The 19,350-nt window shown below is 33.9% G+C and overlaps 1 protein-coding gene across 2 annotated transcripts in view; it reads right to left on the minus strand.

The window, feature by feature from the left end:
• The window catches only part of KNTC1 (kinetochore associated 1), a 39,513-nt gene that overhangs the window by 19,194 nt on the left and 969 nt on the right, over positions 1-19,350 (minus strand). For both annotated transcript variants that reach the window (XR_012838090.1, XM_010309807.2), the window contains exons 4-36: positions 18,980-19,095; positions 18,547-18,634; positions 17,861-17,938; positions 17,282-17,316; positions 16,940-17,050; positions 15,970-16,063; positions 15,578-15,630; positions 15,214-15,326; positions 14,447-14,501; positions 13,666-13,764; positions 12,550-12,593; positions 12,376-12,441; positions 12,202-12,277; positions 11,455-11,580; positions 11,270-11,359; positions 10,815-10,880; positions 10,256-10,317; positions 9,708-9,819; positions 8,811-8,954; positions 8,524-8,580; positions 8,340-8,441; positions 7,412-7,528; positions 6,781-6,924; positions 6,362-6,460; positions 5,815-5,918; positions 5,544-5,649; positions 4,866-5,000; positions 3,733-3,852; positions 2,894-2,963; positions 2,751-2,818; positions 1,881-2,173; positions 1,045-1,217; positions 754-851 (exon numbers count right to left, since the gene is read on the minus strand). Coding sequence is in view for 1 of the 2 variants with exons in the window: in XM_010309807.2 (XP_010308109.2) it covers positions 754-851; positions 1,045-1,217; positions 1,881-2,173; positions 2,751-2,818; positions 2,894-2,963; positions 3,733-3,852; positions 4,866-5,000; positions 5,544-5,649; positions 5,815-5,918; positions 6,362-6,460; positions 6,781-6,924; positions 7,412-7,528; positions 8,340-8,441; positions 8,524-8,580; positions 8,811-8,954; positions 9,708-9,819; positions 10,256-10,317; positions 10,815-10,880; positions 11,270-11,359; positions 11,455-11,580; positions 12,202-12,277; positions 12,376-12,441; positions 12,550-12,593; positions 13,666-13,764; positions 14,447-14,501; positions 15,214-15,326; positions 15,578-15,630; positions 15,970-16,063; positions 16,940-17,050; positions 17,282-17,316; positions 17,861-17,938; positions 18,547-18,634; positions 18,980-19,095 (3,314 nt within the window). In the remaining variant the exon portion in view is untranslated. The remainder of the gene's footprint in view (positions 1-753; positions 852-1,044; positions 1,218-1,880; positions 2,174-2,750; positions 2,819-2,893; positions 2,964-3,732; positions 3,853-4,865; positions 5,001-5,543; positions 5,650-5,814; positions 5,919-6,361; positions 6,461-6,780; positions 6,925-7,411; positions 7,529-8,339; positions 8,442-8,523; positions 8,581-8,810; positions 8,955-9,707; positions 9,820-10,255; positions 10,318-10,814; positions 10,881-11,269; positions 11,360-11,454; positions 11,581-12,201; positions 12,278-12,375; positions 12,442-12,549; positions 12,594-13,665; positions 13,765-14,446; positions 14,502-15,213; positions 15,327-15,577; positions 15,631-15,969; positions 16,064-16,939; positions 17,051-17,281; positions 17,317-17,860; positions 17,939-18,546; positions 18,635-18,979; positions 19,096-19,350) is intronic.

The raw sequence follows: 19,350 nt of genomic DNA on the forward strand, positions 1-19,350 counted from the left end.
ACACAGTCTTAATTAATTTAATGGAGGCTTTCATAAACATTCTTGGCCAAATATTACAAGCAAACATTTTCCAAAGGGATCATTTTTTAGAAAAATAACATTCAGTGCATAAATAAGCTTGCCTAGCCACTTTGATCTATTCTACTCAAACTGTAAGAGCCCATTCATTTCAAGTAGCCCAAAGCACTGCTTGATCTGAACAAAAAACAAAGATGCTATTCAAGAACTTGATCTATCTTGAAGTTTTACAAAGCTAGTGAGAATGCCTTCACATAATACACGCATTTAAAAATTCAAACCCTCCCTTCCATATTCTACCTACTTAAAAAAATTAAAAAAAAAAAAAAAAAAGACAAAAAGACAAGAAAAGAAAAGAAAATGCTTTTTTAAAGTCAGCTTTCTATACTCTCTAGCAGTCCTGGCAGCAGCTATTCAATAAAATCACTAATACTTTCAGTCACATTAGAGGGATTTATTATACTGAAACGTAAGTGGAGTATGCTACCTGTGCTATAGCTGCATTTCTTTTAGTACTCCTATCAGGTTACTCTTTATGCTGAAGTACACACATATTCAGTAGAGCTGGGGGAGGGGTGTTTGTTGTTGTTATTTGCTTTTTAAACCAACTGATTAAATATTGCTGGAGAAGTGGGAAGGAAAAAAAAAAAAAAGTATGTACAGTGAACCCTATTCAGTAATTCAAGATATTACATATATTAAAAAAAAAAATACATTTCAGTTAACAGAAAATACCTTTGCTGCAAATCCATAATTTTCTATTTGGCACTGTCTGTAAATTTCCTTGGCAGCCAAAGTATATTTACATAGTTCCAGAGAATCTAATAGCAAATCTGTAAAAACATTAAGATCATTAGCATAATATGAATGGAAGATTCATATGACCTATTAAAAGGAAACAATTTTTTGCAGCACCTATTTTTACAGAGGCATATATAGAAATTCACTTTGTTTTCATGTTTATTAAATAGTGCTTGGAAAGTTGGATTCCCAACGTGAACACAAATAAACGATAATAGTAATTACCTGGACTACATACTGTAGCTGCTTGGCAAGCCATTTCATAGATCACTGCTGGAAGATTCATATCTTTAGGAGTGATCATTGGGACATCAGATCCCAACATATGACAAAGCCTTTGACATGCTGAAAACAGCAGTTTCCCTGTTTCTTCATTACAGTGATTTTCATAGAAGTCCCTATCAAAAAAAAGGATGTTAAAAAAAAAAAAGTCCTTAGGGCTTTTACTTCAGGCCACATTCTGTTCTAATTATTTAACTCTCTTTTACTTATTTCACCTATATGACTCACTACAAATAAAACTGCTGAGATTGAAGTGAAAATACAATGGATCTTATAGATATATACCGAAGCACGCAGAACATGTTAATAAGAAAAAATATATTTAACGTTTTCATCTCATGTCTTTTGGGGGGAGGTGGTAGTAAGTTTAAACTATCTGACAACCTAAGCATGCAGCAGAGACCAGCTAGAAACCATGACATGGTATGTACAGTCAGTGTACAATAGTTATCCTCTGTCTGTGTAAGCCGACAAGCTCTCATAATGGTTATCTAATATTGTGCCTTACTTATTTCTCACTATAAAACTGGAGGGAATCTTTTAACTTAGTAATCATGTTATAGCAAAAAACAATGGCAATTTTCAGAGACTACGACTTAAATCTATATTCAATATCGTATACAAGCAATATAAGCATATGGCTTAAACACTCACTTTTAGGAAAAAAACCTAAAACAAAAAACCCTTTCCTTTGCTCTACATCTACTTCTGCAAAGGATCAGAAATAGTACAGAAAAGCCCATTAGAAGTTATAATCTTGAAAACCTCTGCAGTTTTACCTGCATATTTTTACAGCATCTTCAACTTTTCCAGCATCTAGTGCCCTCAAGGCCAGTTTTTGTCCCAGTTCTTCCTCTGACCTTTGCAGGAGCAAAGCCAGTCTATACAACCTTGATTCAGTAGAACGGTTCTTGGTTTTACCATCTTCTGAATTACAATTCATTGTTTGCAGTTTTCTAGACTTTGACAGAGATCTGACAGTTTCATAAGATTTTATGTGATTCTCCAGAAGCCTAGACATCACTGAAGGATTCCTAAATTCTTTGACTGAAAGAAAGATATCAAAATCTTCCTGCAACAACAACAAGAACAACAAGATTATATATCTGTATTCATGTAACCTCCTTTAAAAATGTCGGGGTTTTTTTTGTTAAAATGTTTTTATTTCTTGTTTTGTTTTGAGGAATACTTTCAGTACCAAGTTGACTTTACTAGTTTCTACCAATTACTGATTTATTCAATAAGTTAGAGAATTTTGCTAGGCAGTAGGTAAGCAAAATAAGAAAAAACCAACCATGAAGGACACTGCATTCTGAAACGCTGTATTAAATAATTTAAGTTTACAAACCATAAGATGACCTTAACAAAATATTACAGTACTCTATCATGAAATCTTTGAAGTGCAATTAAGACTTTTGGGGCAGTATCTAATTTTTTGGTTTAAATGGACGACAGAGTTCTAGTTGGGAACTTTCCTGGGCACTGTTTAAATTGCTAGATTAGCTTTAGAATCTCTTTGAAGTAATTAATAAAACCAACTTTTGCACATAAGTTGTAAATACAATTAATTTTTATATCATCCATGTAATAAGAACAACTGGAGTAACTACAGAAAATCAGAAGTACTTCGAAATTATAAAGATACCTACCTGCAGGGTAGCAAGTGTTTCGAACATTTTTAGGTTTGCTTCACATTCATCTTTCTTCAGAGGATTATCTGTTGGAGGAGAAAACCAATTACTTCCTGACTCTCTTTACAAACAAAATGTAAGATTTTTAATCTGTAGCTTACCTTTTTGAATGCTGAACAGGAATTTAAGGATTTCCACGAGTGTCTTAGTCATAAACATCTGTGTTTTGTGCTGCAGGAAAGGAAGAGGTTAATGTTTTGTTTGGTCAAAATGTTGCCAGTAACAGACAGCGACCCTCAGGCTTCCACTCTATTCAAATACTAGGAAATGCTCTACAAACATCTTAAGCAACAATGCTCAACTGTAAGATAAGTTATTATAAATATGCATCCTTTATAGAAATATCTATTACAGCTATAAAATACTTGCTATGTACTCCACACAGTGTGTTAGATCTCACAGTAGTTTTGAAAATATCCACCCTTCTCCCTTTGTTCTTCCTTCCCTTGCCCAGAATAACTTCCTAAAACAACCATTAACAAAAATTCTCTTCCATGGTTGCAAGGCAGTAATTTGTACTGTCAACCATGATGCTTCAACCCACTTTGGTGCACAGCAAAGCCACATCTACAGTTTTAAAATAGATGTTTTCCAAGCAACGAAAGAACTCAAAAATATGGAGGACTAGAGATATAATAATGCAGCAGGATTTATAAATTATTAATTGAATTCAGATAGCCATGCCACTGTGTGAAGATGCCTTTAAAATTACACAAAATAATTGGATAGTGTACAGAATCAGAATACACTCAAGTTAGAAGAGGATTCAAGAGGCTACTTAGTCCAAACATTTGCGCAAAGCGGGATCAGTTCATTGTCCCTTTTTGCTGGAAAATGCAGTTTTTACATTTGCATCCCCTACCTTTTTTTAAGCACCTGGGTAAGAATAGCATTTAGATTCATTTGTGCACACACTTTACAGTTTGAAATTACTTAGTACCTCTTCAGAATTATCTGCTTTATTCTGCAATACCAGTGTTCCCCATACAGTCAGTCTCTCTGCAACTTTCTCAGCTTCAGCAAGAGTCAGAGATTTTAACAAAGTCAGAGATTCCTCTCCCTGAAGAAAAGAAAAAAAAAAAAAAAAGTAAACCAGAAATAATCAAAAGGGCATTTGCTTGGGTAAGATTAATCTTCTGCTGATGAACTTCATATCTCTTTACAAAATACATATACTATGACATGACTTCCTTAAACTCCCTGAATAGATTTACTATATCTATGTGCTTACTCACTGAGGGTTATAATAGGCAAATTACAATGCAGTTTTGTTCACCGGAAATTATGCAACGTTTTTAAAACAGTATGATTATCAAGAATAGCATGTCCTAATAAGGCAGAACAAATGCTGACGCTATTTTTCAGAGGAGTTAAATTGATTCCTTTAATCAAAAAGCTTCCTTTTCTTCAGGTCAAAGAGATGCCAATAACATAACCAGGGACAACCACAGGGTATTAAGGTAACCGCACCTATTATAATGTAGCAAACTAAGTTAAATGTTTCTAGTTAGGACATCAATGTAATTTAAAGATAACTTCAGGGTTTTTTGCTAAACTGGAACTTGAAATTAACTTGGAAGAAAACTGTGTACTAATAGGTAAACATTCAACACTGTATCACAAGACAAACATTCAGGTGCTCTCAATACTAAAGAGGCAGGTCTGCACTCATGTGGGGTGTTGTTACGTTAGAAGAAAGCATTTCTCAGAATAAAGATTCTTTTTTTTTGTTGACAAAAAAGCAACTTTCCCAAAACAAGTCTAGCAAAAACAGTATGTGAAAATATGTAGAGACTTCAATTTCAAACTTGTTTTGTATGTTGTGGGTCATAATTTTCATCCTTTTGTGCCACAAATGAAGGAAGCCTCATGATGTTTAAAACTCTAGCAAAGGTCTCATTTTCAATGTGAAGTATAGGCAGTTATGTGTACAATTAATAGAACTGTAACGAAAAAAAATTATATGTAAACTGCACATAAGATTTCAGCAAGTAGTAAAACTTGCCTCTGTTTTGAAAACTGGCCTCAGTGCCTTTAAATTCTGAGATCAACTGACATGAAGTATTTTAGTACCCTTTCTTTGTCAATCAGGTTTATCATCTTCACAATGTAGACTTCCACAGTGGGCAACATGTACGCTGCTGCAATTTTCAAAGCATCCTCCAAAGAAGTAGTGGTATCTTGTTTAAGAATGTATTTCAATAGCCTCTGTAAGAACAGATATAGACTTTAGTTTGTTAATGTATAGGATAATAAAGGAAGTAATTTATATACACTACTTCTGCATTATAATTGTACAGCTCATACCAAGCGAGTTATTGAGAAGTTTCAAACTTTTGTTTAGAGAAAACTTGACTAAAGCATAACTGGGAGAAGATTTGGCTTAGGCAAGAGAATTATCCTGGGACATCTCAAAATTCAGGGGACTCATCTGAAGACTTGAGAGGACTTAGTCTTCCATTTTGTTAGTTTCCCATTTTCTCTCCCACCTCCCCATACAGAAAGCACTATATTATCCATACTGTGCTAATTAGGTTTGGCTAAGCTAATCTGCTAATTCTTAAAAAAAAGGTGGGCTTTCATGCAAAAAAGGTCTCCCAACAAGACAAGAAAAACAGATATTGATTAACAAGTGGGAGCTACCAGTTGCTAAGATTTGAAAAGTTTGGCTTCTAATACCCCATGAAAATACATGCAGACAAGTGTAGGGATTTTTGTGTAATAGAAATAAGAGTAATGCTGATCCCTTACCATTATCATCTGCTTGTCCTTTAAAAGATTAGTATCTCTTATCCCATAGGCCCGCAAAAGCTTCTTCATCTCCATCAGTCGGTAACTTTCATGCAGTAACTTTACTCTATGGACAAATTAAGACTATTATTAATTTATTTGCTGCCTATAGCTATGTGATTTAATCATCATACTACATCAGATACACAGTATGTCCCACCTCTCACCCAAAACAGAATTCTAATTGAAAGTACACACAAAACTGAAGTGTAGGCTGTAGATTTTGCCTTACTTGACATGATTCATTTCCAAATGCTGTTTTACCAGCTGCTCCACTGCTGCACTCCATGGTACCATAGCACCATGCATTATCTGTAGAACTGCATCAAATTTCAGCTATAAAAGGAACATAAAGAGCTTACTCTTCAAAATACGTTACAAGGTAACGTCTTGAAGTATCATTCACATGCAATTCATTCATTTAGGCAAGCATTTTCTTTCCTTTACTTGTGTAAAAGGCATTCATTGTCATAATATGATGTGTCAAGTTAGATTAGAAAATTCTTATAGTAATTTACGACATTGTAGAGCTTGAGTTTCATACATATTAAAGTTGGCGAGTTTTCCACGCGATGACATCAAAACTATAATTAAATTCTCAAGCAAAGAACATCACATGGGAGAAGAGTACTAAGGTAGAATAAAAGACAGCATACTATTTGTTCCTCCTCATACCACTCAAGTAAAACTGTACTCATATGCTTGTACAAAAATTATGTGTTTCATTCTGAACTGATGCGTTGGAGCCACTTGATGCCTACTTAGTAAAATATACTTACATCTGTATCAGAGATACAGCCAATGACAGCTATTGCCTTCGCCTCCCATGCAGTTTCAAATACTGAAGTAGACCGTGTACGACAACGTTCTAGCAAATCCTGTATATTTTGATAAAGATTATTAGGATATTTGAATTCGGAAGAGATAGGAATATCTTTTAATAGAAACAAATTTTTAAAGTTTTTCTGGACATTAAAGGACAGATTTGGCTATCTTCCCTTGTATCTGTTAATGCCTTATTACTGAAATAGTAACTATCTGTCATGGTTTAGGACACTCTCAATAAGTGCATTGACAGGAGTAAGATAATGTGAAAGCTGGTCCTTAAATTCAAGTGTAAATAAAAATGGTCATCAGATTTGTTTTCTGCTTACTTACAGTTAAATAGCTTTCTTCTAAAGGAAGAAAATATGGATACCTTTATATACTGTAGAAGTAGTTCATCCTTTTGTAGATTATGTTCACACAGGTAAGGTTTTATATATTTCTCCAAAATGGATGGGACAAGCTCTGGTGCCAAAATTTTATCAAACATGCGGAACACAATAGTAGTTGCATTTTCCTGGGCAGCAAGTAGAGCAATGCCATGTTAGAACATCACACATGATAGTCCATGGTCCATCTCAAATAATTCAACATCCAGTGTCCACTGAAATCAATTGAATGTTTTCAAGAACTAGCATCCTTCTTTAGCTCAAATAAAAGGTTTCTTTTACAAAGCCCCTTACTGATCAGTTGTACTTCTAATTTCTCTGTTGCTAATGCTTGCTCCACAATATACGATCTGTAATGAACTCCAAATCATGGGGTTTAAGCCATACCTTTTCATAGTATCTTGTCACATTATATATTTATACACACAGTTGAAACAAAATTTGTAACAAACACAACAGATCGAGTAGTCTTAGCAGCTTATGAACACAAGTTTAACCAAACAATCCATCAGGATTCCCCTTTTGTCTGACTTTAAATCGCATGCTATGAGATTTTTCTCCTTCTCGGAACAATCCACTACTCAAAAGCACTTTTTGAAATGTCTGCAGAATTACCTTTTCAAAATCACAGAGTGCCAGCCTGCAGTTGTATTTTCTGTACAGATTTATCAGTTCTTGTAAATCATTTACCAGCTTTTTTAACCTATGTACCTCTTCACAGTCACTACATCTCTGAAAGAGCGTTTAGAAGAGAAACATTAGACTTGCTACAATTTTCAAGACCATTAAGTGCTGTCATAAACAGGAAGAAAACAAATTATTCTCCACATCTCTGGTATAAGACAAGGGTAGTTGACTTACAATGCAGCAAGGAAGAATCTGGTAAGACATTAGGAAAAGATTCTTTCTAAATATAAAGACAGCGATGCACTAGGAGAGCCTGCACAGGGAAGACGGATGAGCATTCATTCACTGAAAAATCTCCAGCACAGGTAAGACAAACAGCTAGGAACAATGTACCTACAGCTGACATTTCCTTTGGAGTCGGAACCCTATTTTTAAGGCGATTTTCCAAGAAACCTCACCATTTTTGATGCCTTGAAATCTTGACGATTTCATGAAAAAACATGCTGAACTGTTACCTTTATATGGCATGCAATAAAGAAAAATCAAGTACAGGTTGAAAGTGGGATTTGGAGTAAATTTTTAAAATGCACAGCTGGTTAGCTTTAAGCTTTATCTTTCTCCACTTTCATACTACCACTTTTATAGATGCTAGCAATCCTAGGATATATAACATACATAATTTATTGGTGTTTGCACAAATTCAGTATTCATAACCTTACAGCTGGCTGATTTTTAATACCTGTTTTCCCCAGGCCATAACTCATGCTTAATTGCAATTAACTTCCAAAAATTTTGACAGAGATGAGACATGAGTCCATAAGGAGCATCTTTCCTGAAATTTAATTCCAACTCTAGCACAGAGCATATGTTCTGAAGTCTCTTAGTAGTGAATCCTTATATTTGCTACATTTCTTACCAAAGGAATCCACTGGCCAAAAGTTGTCAGTCCCATTTCACCTTGATTTTTACTGGTAAAAAAAACCTCTGCCATTTGGAGTCCATTTTCTGGCCAATTTGCCTGTCCAAAATAATTGGTATTAGCAAACTACATTCAACATATAGAAATACAAGACATGCAAAGTTTCTGCAGTATGACTTACCTTATCAGTTAATTCAAGGTTTCGAGCACCTTGTTCCAGCCATTTTGCTAATATTTTCTGAAAAATACACCGTTATAAGTAAAGTAATGCTAACTATTAAAGCAAAATTTGCCATCAGAAATTTGTTTTAAAAGAAATCATTTAAAATATGAACTGTAGGGAACAGAATTCCTACAAAAGACAGAGGAACAAGGTTCTGACATTCAAAAGTAAAACTCTGTAAATTTGACTATAAAATTATCATAGTCTGAGAAAATTACATTTTGCATTTATTAGGTCAGTCTTACCTGTCCCTTTGGCACAACTCTTCTTAAGAAAGGGATCACAACATTTTTAAGCCATAAACATAGTTCCTTCAAAGGAACAGTGAAATGGATGGCATTAAGCAAGTTCTCCAGCATTTTCTCATCAAAGCCGCTTTCAAAATCTGCCTAAAATATTAGAACAGAAAAATTACAGATATATGGAGTATATGTTTAGCTGATACTTTGTAAAGCTGTTTCACTAATAGGAAGAAGCAATAGATTTCATAAATACAAAGAGAAAAATCTCAGTAATCATAGACAGGAATTTAAAAAAAAAAAAAAAAAATACAGCCCTGTTCAGAAAAACTAGAACTTGGTCATCTTAATGGAAGCAATTTCTTTGCAAATTACAGGGGCAGGATCATGTCCTGTTACTTTAGGACTTGCTCTATAGTTCTGTTTTACTATGAAAACAACAGACATGGACCTGAAAGTCCTCCACTAAAGAATATAATAGCACATAGCCACTGTTATGAATGTGTCATTAAGAGTAAGGAGTTTACACGATTATTTTCAAAGGATTTTAAGGTAGTGAGCAAGTGTCCACTTAAAAATTCTGAGAGCTGTGCTTGCACGAGAGTGAATGGAAGATTATAACTACCACAGAATAAATCAAAGAATTGTCATCCTTCAGACCTAGAAATACACGTTCCGACATCAGAAATAACAGTTTATTCTTAAATCAGTAAGAAGTTCAGCCTTCTAAGGAGCTATGTGAACAGGTAATCATTGTGGTAATAGACGAGATTCTGCCAAAGACCTTTGTTTCTTTGGGGACCTGTTTTGTAACCGCATCAGTCTGATTCTTTAAAATAAGGCTAGAAAATTTAAGACACTTAACATCCTCCATAAATACCAGAGATGTCTATGCCATCTCACCTGATGCCTAAGCCAGAGGTACTGTGCACAAGATAAATTTCCTTCTTCTAGCTGAAAAAGGATATTCTTGAAAATGTCTTCACTATTCAAGAATTCTGTCCAAGCAATACCACTAGAAGTAAGAGGAGGAAAAGAAACTGTGTTATCATTGTATGTCAATATTAAAGGAGTTGGGGGGGAGAACCTCAAACCTTTTCTAACTAGTACTATATACTGTAAGAGACAACAGCAGTGTTAGATTGTGTGTGCATAAAATCACACTCCCTCCTATATATGTTAAATTAAAAAAATTAAAAATAATCTACACCAGATGTTGCATATGCAACAGGTAATTTATGTTTTTAACATATAGGATGACTCAACCTCTCTGCATTCTCGCTTTTCCACAGCAGAAGAAGATGGAAAACTTCAGGAAGACAAGGAAGAGTTTAAAGTTTAATGAATTCAATTTAAATAAATAAATAAACAAAAATCTTAATTTCAATGGCACATACTTAACCATTACAATTAAATTTAAAGTAAATCTTAACGAACAAACAGGAACAAACCTGAATTTCTCTAGTCCAAAAGCTCCATAAAAAGTTGTAAGCCTTGCCTGAGCTCTCAATACCTGAATGTGGACAAGAGATTTAAGGTCGATATCTGGCTAACCAAATAGTCATATTACATGGTTAGAATAACTACCACATAGAGGAAGAATGGAAGAAAATAAAGACTTTTCAAGAATTTCAGTTAAGTTTGCTTAATAAAGCATTAATCCAAAATTTGAATTGTTAAACAATTCACACTGATTCTCCTTGAAGGTGGATGAGGCCTGTCCAGTGTACAATAGGACTAAATAAGAAACAAAACTAAATAGCTAAAAGCACTTAAGAAAGCTTCTTCCTTCCATTTCTGGAGCATCCAAAAATGAATCTTTCCACAACTGAAGGAATCACTTATTTCTGAAACCTGTCATTACTGTGGTTCTCCTTCATACCACGACACATACTATAAAATATAATTTTGTTTAGACTTTTTAAAAGTTCAACAGTAGTACAGTTTTTAAAACTCTACATCGTACTTGTTTATCGTATGATACTGTGGGGCCAAGAAGTTTGTTCTCACCTCAGTTATGGATACCAGAGCCCCATCAGATGATGGAGCAATGGTTCTATCGTCTTTCTTCAAGATCTGAAACAAATAAATGAAATGGTTTGGCTGACGACTCTGTACATGCAGAACATGCCAGACAGTACTATAAATTTAATAAAGACATGGGTGAAAACTTAGTACCTCTGTAAACTGGAGACTTCATCAGAACTGCTTTCTGATGTGAAAATAAAACCGTAAGCTCTTTTTTGCCATTGAGCAATAGCAAGTACAAGATTGGTACAAGCAATAGCAAGTACAAGATTGGTACAAGCCTTGCTTCTTCTTCATGTTTGGTAACATACAACTTAAAATGCTTTACTTTTTGAATGACTGTAACTGGTTTGAAGACATCTCCCCCCTCAAGTCGTACAGAAGTATGTAATAAGAATGGACAAGTATAAGCAATTTAAACAAATCAAACCCCTTACTCTGACTTTAGCGTAGTTCAACATTTCTTGAGTGGTTTCATACAGTGGCCATGGAGCATTTATGCAGTAATCCACAACAAATTGGCTATCCTGTTTGCATACGGAAACAACTGACATTAATTACAAGCTCCTCTATAATTTGAATTACTTTATTAGAGAAAGAGAGTAGAAATAAAAAACCATACCTGAATTTTTTGCAAATTTTCTTTGGCTTCATTCACAAGATCCAGCCAGACTTCGTGACCGTAACTCCCAACAGAAGCTGAAGCTAGTTTCTCTAAAATAGTGTTTGCTTTCACTTTGTATACAAGCTGTTTAAAAAACCAGAAACACAGTTTTCAGTTTGATGCAATTGAATTTTAAGCAGTCTTCAACTGAAAACTGTACACAATGTTTTTGAGATAAAGTGTGTCCATGTACATTGAATCATTTCATTACAGAAATGGATTACCAAATAGTCCCTAACAATTGTGGTATATTTTTTATGTCACCAGCTAAGCCTGCTTTTTTATTTAACAAAAACAAAACAAGCAAGCAGAGGGAACTTTCAGATTGTGTACTTTGAATAAATCTGTTAATGAAGCCAGACTAAGTGTTAATAAATGCATGTGAACTATTTTTTTAGCAACACTGTTTCCTACTGCTTAAAGGGATAAATGTCCCTTCTCCAGATCCAGCAGCGCTTATCTTGATCAGATGTAGTTCTGCACCACTTCTCATTGCAAGGTTATTGTAAATAAAAACAGTTCACCATGTAGTTGTCTTATTTTGAATCAGGTTTCAAGTATAGTGAGTTGCTTTCTAAGGTAACATTCCACTATATTTGTAATGTTTTTAATACTTTCTGTTGAATTATAGGGCAAGAACCTTACTCATCAGTTCAGTTATAGTAATTAATCTCCAAATGTATTTATCAAGAACAAGCAACTTACCTCAACATCTAGTCCAAACTGAATAGCAAAACTCTCTGCTTCAGTGAATTTGTGTTTGTGAAGTAAGCGACTTAGTCTAGGAGTGAAATAAAGTAATGTATACTACATCAACATAAGTGTCAAACCACAGATAAAAAATAAAATAATCAAATAGTGTTTCACAGAAACTAGTACCTATTTTCTGGCAAGGCTTCAGTTAGACTTCTCATCACAACAATAGAAACTGGGCCTTCAGAGGGTCTGAGGGTGAGAGGGAACTATGTGAGTTTATCAACTGTGAAATAACTGTACGTAGAAGTAATCTGCCATTTTTATATAATAATGATATATCAAGAAACATTATCTTACATCTGATGTTTTTCATTTATTCCTTCCAAGAAGTATATTGTATCCTGTGGCATGCAATAACAGAAATCATTAGGTGGTAAGGGAAATCAGTCATAAGAAAGCACAACTGTAATGCATTAAGTGTTTCTTAATCTAGAAACAAACTCCTGCTTTTCTCTCAGATAAGCATTTAAAAAAACCCAACAAACTTATGCTATTTCCTGGATAGTTTCCACTATCTAAAATTTCCAAGGGCCTTAACTGAAGAGACTGAAACCACTCTGCTACCCCAGTTCAATTACCATCAGTACACCCTCCCCATGAGAGAATCATCTTCTCAAAATGACATGCTTTCATTTTGTCCAAGCCATAAGCAGGTCACACTGTATCCATCTTCACATCTTTTAGAATCTGATCTCTTTGCTACATTCCACAAATGCAATATATGTCTTGGCATTTCCCACCTTGACTTTATCATCTCAGATAAAAAAAAAAAAAACGGGAAATATTAGCCATTATTTTCTCCACTATGTAGTTGCATATATAATCTTTTCTGCCAAGTGCTTCATACAAGGTAAGCAATTTCATCAGCTTTGCTTTTTATTGCATATCAGATCTGGAGCTTTCTATGTTCACTTTCACAATTCCAATGAAGAGCCACTGCTTAGACTTGTGACTTGGTAGCCTCTCACATACCCGCTCCACTTCCCCAGTCATAACATTCCTAATTCATAAAGTTTTGACCTACTGTTGTTAAAGTCTTTATAAGGAAGTAGTTTAAACAGTCAAACAGTAGTTCTCTCATCTAAACTTAAATAAATCGAGAGCATTTTTCTATGCTAAGAGAACTTAAACTTCATACAGGTTTTAGCTGTAAACAGCAGCAAGAACAACTGGTATTTAATATTAAACACTGCAATAGACCGGGGCCTAGAATTAAACTGCTCAGTTTGCTATATATCGCATCTTTTCCTCCATCCTTTAGAGACATCATTAAATCAATCTTTGTACAGTTCCTGCAGTTTCTAGCACAAATTCATTCTAATCTAACAAGAATAACACAGTACCCTCTTTAACAATTATACCTATTGAGACAACTATATTTATTCAAACAACAACAAAATAATCAAAACATACTGTGCCAATCCCACTTTGAACAAGTGAAGAAACAACAGATACTTCCAAAGAATAGAGTGGTTGCATAGTGGGCAATGCAAAAACCATTAGACTTCTCATCTATAAAAAAAAAGGGGGGAAAACAAACAAGTCAGATTTGTTTCCTTCTCATACACTGGTGACAGAGTGGCGTTTGCAGAATAATTTCTGGATTCTTGTAGAGTTAGATGGAAGACACTATTTTCATAAGGTTTTATAAAAATGCAGCTCTCTACAATTTGAGGGAGTTTTTAGAAGTTTTAGATGTTGCCTCTATATATAGGTCTATTATATATAGACAGGTTTCATTTTTTTTAAAAAAAAAGTATAATATTCATCCTGGCATTCTATTTTGGTTAACTCCACTCACTGCCTGTACATGGAAGTAGATGCTGAATACAGCAGAGATACTGCTCTAAAGAAATCTGTGAAGGTATGAAAGACAATAGCAAATTTTCCTGCTCTGTCCTATCTGCCTATCATTTAAAAAAAAAAAAAAAAAAAGCAAACAAACCAACCCCTAACAACACATAAAAACTCCAAACAGCAGGGCAGCATTACCACCATAAGACATTGCAATAGTCCCTCACTCACTATATCCTTATATATACATGGTCACATTTCAGTTTTGACTTTGGGCACCTGAGAAATTCTGTCTGCTCCAAATATTTAGCAATCTCCTTTTCTTTTCTTCTCCTCCCCTTTTTTTTCCTGTGAGTGATTGCATAACAACTGAGGAACAGAACACAGATAGAGATTATACCTGTTTGTTATCTGGTATTGTCATGACTATCAGTTTAACATTGGCAAGCCCTTGCCTGCAGAACAAGAGAGAGAAAAAAGAAAGCAAAAAATACCGTATAAATCTTATGTTAAAACTGCAAAATATTCTGGCTTCTGAGTTTTGAAAATTTAGTTTTCCATGTAAACCGGTACATTTTAAAACCCAATAGTGCACTCAAAGAACCCAGCATTTTAGCATGTAGAGGACATACATTTAACTTCTGGCATTTTTAGCTTTTCAAATGGATCTGATTCTTTTTTTTTTTTTTTAAGCTGGCACAGAGCAATAGAAAGAGCCAAGAGTCTTGTCTTCTAATCCTAATTGCAATTAATTCCTTTTGTATTCTAACCAATACACACACCTCTAGATTTTGGCTTCTCCATCTGCAGGATGTAGATCTTACTATTTATCCGAAAGACAGGCTAGATTTTTTTATAACATCAGACTTGTAAGCAATATTATATACCTTATTTTAGATGAGCATTTCCTAAGTGATACAGGTTACACACAAGATTCCTGAGCAGAAACAACAGATAAACCAAGAAAGAAGCAGAAAGCACCAAGATTTTCTTTTCTACAACACAAGAGCTAAGGATACCTACAGTCCAATTATGTTGTCCTACTGACTAGAAAGCTGTCAACAAAGATTTCTAAAAATTCACTATCACAGAAAATCAAGTGTTTGTGGCACATTTCCTGTAATGACAGACAACTTGTCAGAATTGATGCTATAAAGCTTTACTTACCGTATGACTGGAGAAGAATCTGACTCTGTACTTAAAAGAAATTCTTCAATCTGTATTAAAGGCCAGTCCCAAATTAGAGTAAGAGAATAAACATCCCACATGCTTAAGATATTCTAGATAAAAAAAAAAAAAAAATCAGATATGGATCTCATTTTCTTCATAGAAGACATTTTTTTACTTTTTTTTTTTTTGAGCAGAATATTACCACATTCCATACCTTAAATAAGGACTAGGAGTAGAATTAAAAAAACCCCACAGTAAGATCAAGATCCTCTGTAAATATAAGCAACTTTATTGTATAGAATAAATATAGCTGGATCAAGAAAATTGTAAAATGAAGACTAAACCAAAGCATTACACGTACCTCTGTATCCAAAACAAACAGCAGATTGTCAAGAACTTGAAGTTTCACTGCATCTAAAAAATATCCAGTCACATAGATTATTTTTCTTGAGAAATGTACTGGAAGCAAAAATGTATTAAAATGTACAACCAAACATTGGAAACCTACATGTTTAACCTCATGTAACTTCCTAGGTCTGTGAAAAGTTTAAACAGAATTGTGATGTACGTGTCTAAGTTAAACTCAACAATTTTGAAGCATACATTTTGGCTGTACCCTTTACAAGAAGCGGTCCATTTGGTATTTGTGTATTTACTAAAACCAATGAAATAACTGAGAATGTCTTAGTATTTTCTGCAATTAAATATGAATTCTACACTTGTCTATAACAAGAAAAAAACCCTCCTCTTTACCTTTGATCAGACTTGAATCAGCAAAACTTCGAACAGACACCAGGTTATTGGTAGTGTCTACCTCCCATTTGGAGAGCACGTAATCGCCTTTACCCTATTAGTAAAGGCAAAGTAAAATGGGGTTATACATTAGAAATTTGGCCATTGACAGGTGTGCTTCTTCACTTGATCTTTAACTTATAAAAATTACTTGCAAAACTAACAGATTTATTCATAGTGAATGTTGATATTCAGAAAAATAAATTCATTTTCTTGAATTTAGCCTTTTTCCTTTCTCCTTTCAAGACTGGCCTTTAGTACAGTAATTGTTACGGTCAGCATCTGCAAATATTTTTGGCTCTTCAAAAAAACCAAGCTGTATTTCAAAACATCCACTTTCCATTCTCATAGAACATAAAACCTGAATGAAGTGTAACCAAACCTACTGAGAAAAATCGCATTGAATTCAACAGACTTCAGTCAATGAACTCAGAAAACTTTGTTTCTAGTCTAAAACATGTCTATATTTTTATTAGTCCCTGTACTTAATTCATGCTTAAGGGCTTTGTTCAATTGGGACCTTGATCGTTGCTTTGGCAAGCCTTTGTTGAACGTGAACCTGATTGGAAGACTCTTGCCAACTCTGGCTTTGTCTCTGAGCTCAAGGACAAGACTATAAATAGACTAGCCTCTACAGGACAGAAACTACAGTGATTTACTAAGACCATGCAACCAGGCTGAAAATATTTTTCCCCATTCATCAGAACAGAGCAAGATCTGAAATGACAACGGTTATTTTCCTACGAGAAAAACTACGGACAGACTGCTCAACTGATAACCTTTAAATTTACAGCGAAGGACATGAAAGACAAAAGTCTTCGTGCAAAAAGTTTATTCTTTTTCAAACAGCTAGAGACAAATTTTGTTGCAGATCAAAAAACACCATCACTGATCACATAACAATTGTTACGAACACATTCTTAGTACTTACCCCAATTATCAAATGGATTTTGTTCACTGAGTTACTTATCACAAAATTCTGACAGCCAAGGCTGTGATACCCTTCTGTGGAAATGAAAGCTGTCTTTATCAGTCCTTGTAACTTGTGAGGTAGAAGATGAAGGGAAAAGAAACAAAAGGGGAAGAAAAAAAGTTGTTTATACAATCAGAGGATAAAACTTTGAACTGCTCACTTCTCCATGTACAGGAAAAAGTAATAATCACAATCATGAGTTATAATAATAAACTGGTAAGTAGTTAATGAAATGCAATGTGTTAAGTGCAGACTTTGTAACAAAACTTTGCTCTGTACAAGTTAGCAGGTATTTCTTACTTTCTTTGCCGTAATCATATCCATCTTGTCAATTGCTACATTAAAAAAAAAAATTAAAAAAAAAATCAGTGTTAAATAAACTTTTTCAAAATTTAAAAAAGCCACTAAACGTCACATAGGATAGTTTAATCCTAACCTGACTATGCTGAAAAAACCACTTCCGCCAGGATCTTTGACAGGGTCTATTTCTATTGATCACAATATTGAGTTTCAGAAAATTAACTAATAACTATACTTATATAGCATTAAAGATTTAAATTATTCCCAATATTCTTCAGCACAGCTAAGACTGATTACGTCTTATAATCCTTCTTCCATAGTATTCGGTACTCTCTCTAAAGCAGCAACTCAGAGAAACATAACTTAAAGGAATTACTGGAAGAATACAAAAACAATTTTATTACAGAACTAGTTGGATATCAGTTTCCCTTTAAAAACAAAGATATATTACATAGAAAATCCCAACTCAATATCTTATTCCCATTAGAAAGATGCATGGAAAAGCTTTTTTTAATACAGCTCTTCCTGTTCAAACGAAAATCCCAAATTGTAGATTTGTAGGTTTGTAGATCATCCTACCTTCCTGGGTTTGAGCAAGTGGGAGACACATAATGCAGAAGAATCCATTGCTTGTGAGAATGAACATATGATAGACACCTAAAAAAAATCCGATACAAGTATTTCAAATTTAAGTATTCAATGGCCATGAAGAAACTACTTGCTTATAAGTAGGAGTGATATAACTGACAAAAAAAATAATCTGACCATAGATTTGACTATTTTTAAAGAAAAATTGTCACCTTCAACAAAAAGCAGAATAAGTTTGTACATCTTAGAGCTTTGTTTGAGATTATGAGTTTTGTACGCATCCAGACTGCAAATTCTGTTTTCATGACAACACTACATTTAAATATTGTGACAGAACAAGACTAGGAGCTTATAGAACTACTAAAATCTGAAGTACAATAGAAGAAGGAGACAGAAGGAATCCTTCCTTTTGAGTATTTTCATATGTTTAGCACAGTGTTGAAAGAAAGAGGTATTGAGTTCTGAATGTTTGTTGTTTTCTATGACTCATAAAATAATTAATGAGAGCTACATATCTTTACAGAAAAGCATTAACAAGAGTGCATTTAATGTCTACAATACAAAGTAAAGCAGTATCTGATTATTTATCTTGTAGTCTCTTTCCCTGAGAGATATTAAAGGGGAATAAAATCACAATTGAAACAAGGTGGGAAAAAAAATAAAAATAAAATTCTTACCTGCATCTGCATTGTCTTTTTCAATAAAGACATTTAAGTAAGTCTTTTGACTTGAAGTCTTTTGACTTGAAGGTTTTTCAACCAAACTCTAAAACAGAATTAACAAAGACTATTATTCTGTAATTCATTTGGGGGGAAAAAAAAAAAGCCAAACAATTTTTTTTAAAATACTGATCATCAGTTCAAACTTTTAAACTTTTTTCTTTCATGAAGAATTGGTTCTTGTTTATACACACCATTCCTAAATATATTTTGCTTATTCATTACTTATGGGAACAAAAGCATCACTTTTATCTGCTTGTTTTTTCAAGTTAGATGCATTCAAAACACAAGAATGTTTATGTTTTTATACTTGGAAGAAATAATTAAACAGCTTAAGAAATTCTGAGAACAAAAGGTTTTCAGTAAAATTAGAATAGAAAAGTTACTGTACCTTGGTTAGCAAAGTTTGCTTTGATGGTATGTGAATAAGATGGAAATTGCCACTTCTCTCACCGACTACAAGAAATTGTTTTTCTTGACACATACCAACTACATCCACATTAGTATCTGAAAAGTTCCATGGCAAATTGTCAAATATTAAGATTTGCTTTTTTATTAACAGACATCATTTGAAACACAGGAATTGGACAATACAGTGTCCTAGATTTCTTCAAAATGGTTTATCTTGATCATACAAACTACAGAAAGGGCACACGGGGAGTGGTTTTGGTATTCATTATTCTCATTTCAGTGAAAAGTTAGCATGCATTCTAATTAAATTGTACAGAAATACATAGTTAATTGTACACAGAACCAGCAATC

Source organism: Balearica regulorum, chromosome 17, assembly GCF_011004875.1.
Source record: "Balearica regulorum gibbericeps isolate bBalReg1 chromosome 17, bBalReg1.pri, whole genome shotgun sequence".
In the NCBI taxonomy this organism is placed as follows: domain Eukaryota; kingdom Metazoa; phylum Chordata; class Aves; order Gruiformes; family Gruidae; genus Balearica; species Balearica regulorum.